Source organism: Helianthus annuus, chromosome 11, assembly GCF_002127325.2.
Source record: "Helianthus annuus cultivar XRQ/B chromosome 11, HanXRQr2.0-SUNRISE, whole genome shotgun sequence".
Lineage (NCBI taxonomy): Eukaryota > Viridiplantae > Streptophyta > Magnoliopsida > Asterales > Asteraceae > Helianthus > Helianthus annuus.
In genome coordinates this window covers 72,960,589-72,967,428 of record NC_035443.2, presented here as the reverse complement: position 1 = coordinate 72,967,428, position 6,840 = coordinate 72,960,589, and the positions used below count along the sequence as shown (strand labels likewise).

Genomic DNA, 6,840 nt, shown 5'->3' with positions numbered 1-6,840 from the left:
TAGAGTTTCATCATTTAACCCTTTTTACACTTAAACAAACTCTATGCCATGATTCATGATCATGACTGATCCGGGTTAGATGATGATCCGAGCTACCACAACATAGATCGGCACTAAATAATCACCACAAGACAAGTCTTACAAGTTTTACACAACAACATAGCTTTTATCCAGCATTTTTAACATTTTAGTAGACTTTTAACATGTCATCTTGTAAGTTCATGAGTTTTAACCATCATATCTCATTTTAACCACTTTAAAATAGATCGAGAGGGCGTTTATAGCAACTTACTACTAGCTCGAGGCTAGGGAAGAAACTAGTCGAAGATTGGGTGGATAAAAGCAATGAGGTGAGGTCCTTCATGTTTCGAATGCACCAAGCCTCCTTGTGTGAGATCCTTAACACTTGTATGCACTTGAAATGGGTTGAAGGAAATCGAAAAATGGTTTTGTGTGTGTGTGTGGGGGGGGGGGGTGTCTTCAGCCGAGAGCTCCAAGGGAGGGAGAGAGAGTGATGTTTGATCAAATGTGGTGGAAAGATTATGGTGTGTTAATGCTTATACTTATAGACAAAGTTCACCAAGATTAACCAATGGATTTCATGTCTAAATGATATGGGACAAGAATGATTAAAATAATCATGGAAGGACAGTGGGTGTCCCTTGGGGACCGAATTCGTTGGATGGGGGGGGGGGTTCTTAGTCCAATTTCAACTAGATAGTTAGGTTAGAGTTAAGTGATTAGGAGGTTAACTCGGTTACTAGCGTGTTATGCATTATAGCGGGTGTTAGGGTATTCAGGGACCCTAACTAGCTCAGAAAAATAAAAACAATGTAAATGGCAATATTTTTATGTTCCGGGTAAAGTCCGGTTGTTCGGTTGGATAGTGATCCGTTAAAGTGCTTAACAAAGCTTTAAAGTGTCGTTATTACTATTTTTAGTGACACAACTTATTCCCGACACTTTGGAAAGTGTCTAGTAATATTTTTCTCATGTTCTGGCACTTTATTAGTTAGCTAGATGCTGAATTTTTAATTAAAGTGCTGAATTTTGTAGTTAGAGTACGTTTTAGGCACATCCGGTCACTGTGACTAATACCTAGTGACGCAGTTCTACAACCCTTATATCCCTACACTCTCTACCAGTGTAGCAAAATATCTCTGGCTCATACAGGCCTTAGAGGCAATGTTTGCCTGATGCTGGCTATGTCAGCACGTTTAATAGGTTATCCGTTCATAGTGCTACTGTGCTTTTGTGCATCAAGATTGTCACTAGAGTTCAGTATGTAAATAATGGAATGACAGCAAATAGAGTATGATGCAAGTATGTACATGTATCAGTATTTCAAGTAGCAGTTTATCCACAATTTCAAGTAAGCACAGTAATTAAGCAGTAATTAATTATTAATTAAGTCGTACGGATACCTGGTTTAGTGAGGGTTGTCACGCAAACCCTATAATTAGGGTTTTTACTTCTCACTTATACAATCTAACGCCAAAATTTGGAATCGACATATCCAACAAACTGCCAAGCTTTCTTAGATCTTCTTGTAATCACTCATATCTAGATGATCTGATGTATATCCAAACCCTAAGAGAAAGGATCTTTATACAATGTGAAACAGACTTCAAGATTTGATGAAACCCTAATCCTAATTAGAAGGGATCTTTGATCACCAGACACAAACTTCAATGCCATAAGAACAATCAGATTTGGAAACGACAGCATATGAACTACCCAGATTCCAGATGTAAGTAGTAAAGATAATCAGATCTAAACCAGATCTGATCAAATAATCACAGCGGAAAACAATCAGACAAATCCAAGACCACAGATTCACCCTCAAGACCTAACAATGCTCTGATTCCATGTCACGAAACATGGATCGACACAAAGAAACCTTTTTATTGAACTCTAAAGATATAAAATCAAAGAATCATCAACAATAATAACAACTCTCTAAACCTCACACACAGATCATCAACACGATGATCTGCTTCACTCACAAATGATAGATCCACAAGTATATACCAAGATCTCAACATAATCTTACTAAATCTAATCACAAAGTGAAACCCTAAGAGATAGAGAGTGTTGCAGAACTCATAGAGGGTTCTGGAATCAAGAGAGAAAAGACAGGTTAGGTGAACGAATCCAAACTAAAGATACCTTCTGTTTATATATCCTGAACTCACAAAGCCTCCTAAATTATGCATCAAATACAAGCCCATACCCAGAATCCCAACAGCAGATCTTTTAGTCCTGAGCTTCAGCCCACATATAGTCTTATATGTCTTGGGCCTGAACGGGCTCTTAGCCCACCTGTACACAAAATAAAAAACAATAATAACTACAATACTAAAAATAATGAAATTGATATTATTAAGGACAATATGTATTTTTAACACATACTGTTTTGTGGGTGGGTTTCGGCTACAAGGTCATTTTTCATACAAAAAGTGTACAAAGTCATAAAACACACTTAAAACCCACAAATAATAGAGTGAAGATCATTACAACACAACATCCAAACCTGAAAAGTTCATAAAAACTTCAAACACACCATCGTAGAACTATGAATATAAAACACAACATGATAATCAACATAAAACACACTAATGTTAGTCATTCGATAATCAAAGTTTTATCATTCAAAGCAAAACACAAAACCTACACTTTGTTATCTTCACTTTGTTATTTGTGGGTTTTGAGTGTGTTTTTTTATGGTTGGCATTATGGTGTTTTATAACTTTTTACATTTTGTAGAAAAAATAAACTTTGTAGCCAACTCCCACCCTACTGTTTATAACTAATAGTATGGATAATGTATGTGGAGGCCGCCCTAAACATTCAACTTCTTTTTTTCATTTAGGTCACCCATGTACTATAACCATTTAATAGGTGACCCAAGTGTGTATATGGTTTCGATTTACACAAATTATGACAAACACATTTTGGGCTACAAAAATGTTCTTAAAAGTCCGAAAAAATGCAAGTATACATCTCATGAGGTGTCAACATGTCAAAGTTAAAAATTGTTGTTTTCTTGAAAAATTATGACCGTTTCATAGGTCTTTTCAAGGTCGATTTTAAATAAAAAAGTCTTCTTGTTGGTTTTTTTGGACCAAGGTTGGAGTTCATTAAGAATCATGGGCCTGTCAAGAATGTTACGACCCGCAATAAACCCAGATTGGCTACTGGAAATCAAATAACCAATAACAAGCTTAATGTGGCTAACTAAAACTTTAGAAATTATATTCGAAACACACCCCATAAGGCTGATTGGTCTGAACTCGTTTAAGGTGTTCGGGTCCGCCGTTTTCGAAATTAATGCAATGAAGCTTGAGACACATCCCCTACCGATGGTTCCAAAGTTGTGAAACTCCATCAAAACAGTAACAAAATCTGCTTCTAACCAGCCCATAAAACCGAATGAAGTTAAAATCAAACCGTCGGGACCTGGGGCCCGAGCTCCATCACAATCCCAAACTCCTTTTTTGTTTACTTCCGCAATAAAAAACGGAGCCACAAGCATGTCTAAGTCGCTTTCTTTTATTTTGTTGATGCCATGACTAGTGAACTGAGGTCTCACCACTCCTGGTTTTTGAATTGACTGGCAAAGAATTTAAATGCATCTGCCTTATCAATTCAATTTGGTAGCATAACTGATCCAATTCAATATGTACATCTCATAACTACAAATTCAATCAACTTGTACATAAACATGACATAAGCAACATCACATAACACCAATCCAATTCAATATGTGATCACTAACATGTAATCGATTCATCCTATCTTCAATTCAATTGGATATACTACTAGTATATAATACCTTAAAATAGATTCATCGTATCTTTAGTTCAATTGGATGGTATACTACTAGTACTAGCCTACTAGGAGATGATGAAGAGGATTCTGATCCTTGAATATTTTCTAACACTGGATCGGTTTTATACCCGAATAACAAAATAACCAGAACCGAGAATTTATTTAAGGTGGTATTTCGGGTAGTGTTATAATGGGTTCTCGGTTATCGGGTTGGGTAATAATAGATTTTGCTCAACTTTTGAATAAGAGAAATAAAAACAAATTATGAACTATTGCACATATAGAACACTTGTACTTTACACACTAAAATTTATCTTAGATGTAAGGTGAAATTACTACAGGCCTAACTTAAATATATTATGCAGTAGCTTAGAAATAAATATTGGTTTTTTATTTGTTTATATTTAAGGCCTAACTTAAATATATTATACAGTAGCTTAGACTGCGGGGTATGATGGGGTTTGGGTTGGCCGTGGGTTGGGGCGGGTGATGACACGTGGAATGGGAGCCTCCCCCCCCACTGCCTGGTACGTGTCCGCGAGGTATGGTGGGGCGTGGGTTGGGCTTGGGTTGGGTGCACCGCGTGGCAGGGTGGTTTATAAAAAAAAAATATACAAAATTTAAAAAAATCACACAAACATTTATAAAAAAAACATACAACTTCATTATTTATAAAATTACATAAACCTAAAAATTACAAAATAAGAAACCTAAAGCGTTAAATAAATTTCAAAAAGGTCCATCTTGTCGAACGCTTTTTTTTCCTTGCCGCGAAACTCTATGTTCGCCACCGCCACCCGGTCCTCGTGGCTTAACTCGCCCCCGGGAACGGCTTCGTAGTAAGCCTTGAAACGGTCGAGCTTGGGACGTAGCTCGCGCCATTTATGTTGGCACGCGTTCATGTTGTGGCGGTCGTTACCGACGTTTAGTCGGTAGGCCGCGAAAGCTTCCGGCCAATATTTGGTTTGGCCCGGTGGCCGCCCCTTCATAGCGTCAACGACGTTTGTGACTAGGGCAAGTTCTTCGTGGTGGGTCCAGGATGCCATAGCGGGTTCGTGGGATGTTGGGTTTGTGGTGACCGGCTGGGGCAGCGGGTGGGTTTTGTCGAATTTTTGGGACCACGGTGGGGGTTGGGATGGACCACCCGGTTGGGGTTTGGGGGTATTTATTGAGGATGTTGGGGTTTGGGTGACCGGTTGGGGTGACCGCTTGGCCAAGCCAACGGTTTGAATTTAAAAAATCAAAACTTTTGGGATGGCCCGCTATGACGTGGCGGGTGAGCCAATGATATTCAGCCAACTAGGATGGCCAATCCGCCCCACGCCCGGCTTGAAACCCATTCCCCAAGGGCCACGCCGAAACCCATACTCACCCGGGGTGATGGCTTGGGCGTTTTCCCGCTACCCACGCCCAAACTCCCGCCCCATACCCGCAGTCTTAGAAATATATATTGATTATTTATTTGTTTATATATATTTAAATTTGTTGACGTTAATCCCGGATTGCCAACATGTAACATCTGAACCGTCCGATCAAAACCTTTAACTAGACGTCCAAAAAAGCTCAGTCATGGATCGCCAGCGTGGCACATTTTCATATATCCGCGCACTATAAATTCCCACTCATCATCTCCTTGAACATCATCGCAATTTCAAACCAAAACTAACTCCCTCTCTTCAGTCTTCACAAACAAACATCAATGGAGTCAGGAAAAGCAACGAAAGCCGCCGGAGGAAGAAAAGGCGCCGGCGAGAGGAAGAAGTCCGTCACAAAGTCCGTCAAAGCCGGTCTCCAGTTCCCCGTCGGAAGAATCGCTAGGTTTCTTAAAAAAGGCAGATACGCTCAACGTACCGGATCCGGAGCTCCGATCTACCTTGCTGCTGTTCTAGAATACCTTGCCGCTGAGGTAAGAATTTGAATTGTTTATTCTTCAGATCTGTGAAATCAACGATTGATTTGTGTTTTGAATTATAAAATTTAGGTTTTGGAGTTGGCGGGAAACGCAGCGAGAGATAACAAGAAGACAAGGATAAACCCTAGACACTTGCTATTGGCGGTGAGGAATGATGAAGAATTGGGGAAATTGCTTGCTGGTGTTACCATTGCCAGTGGAGGTGTGTTGCCCAATATCAATCCGGTTCTTTTGCCCAAGAAGTCTTCTTCTGCTGCTGAGGCTGAGAAGACCCCCAAATCTAAAAAGTCGCCTAAAAAGGCTTAGATACATGTTTCTGGTTATAGTTGGTTAGATTAAGTTGAAGCAAAACAGTCTCTTTTGTTCAATTAGTCGTTTGGCAATGTAACTATTTTGGTAGTCTTCAAAATGTTAATCGGATATTATCTTCTTTATTTATCTGTGCAACTTGTTAATCTAAATGCCAGTTTCATAAACGATTTGATTTTAATCTAACAATTTTGACTTTAAGTCTAAACTAGACTGAAATAACATACAATATTGTCGTGAACTAGTATATGATGTACGCACATGTATTACCAAAAAAACATCTTACAAATGTTATTAGGAGAGATTACCAACATGCTACATTTTATAACCTAACTAGAATTGGTGTCCAAGTTTCATGATCGGTTATTGGAGGTTGCTGGCGAGGATGTATTTGTTTTATGATATACTAGGTTAGAACCCCGTGTATTACACGGGTTGAACAAATGTATTTTTATATAATAAATAATATAAAAATATATATATCTTTAAAAATCTTGTTTATTATACGGTTTGAATAAATATAATTTTATTTATCAAATAATAAAACAATAAATAATTAAAAATCTCGTTTATTATATGGGTTGAATAAATGTAATTTTATATATTAAATAATAAAAAAAATGTTGTATTTTTAGAAACCTCGTGTATTGTACGGATTGAGTACATTTAATTTTATATATTAAATAATGAAAAACTTGCATTTTTAAGAATCTCATGTGTTATACGGGTTGAGCACATGTAATTTTATATATCGAACAATAGAAAGTTATATCTTTATAAACTCTATG

At 37.9% G+C, this 6,840-nt stretch overlaps 1 protein-coding gene across 1 annotated transcript; it reads left to right on the top strand.

Moving 5' to 3' along the window:
• The first annotated feature begins 5,464 nt into the window (after nucleotides 1–5,464).
• LOC110890461 (histone H2A.1) lies at nucleotides 5,465–6,181 on the top strand. Its single transcript, XM_022138067.2, has 2 exons — nucleotides 5,465–5,737; nucleotides 5,813–6,181. Exons 1-2 carry the CDS (start codon nucleotides 5,531–5,533, stop codon nucleotides 6,047–6,049), a joined length of 444 nt encoding a protein of 147 aa, XP_021993759.1. The 5' UTR covers nucleotides 5,465–5,530; the 3' UTR covers nucleotides 6,050–6,181.
• Nucleotides 6,182–6,840: the final 659 nt, after the last annotated feature.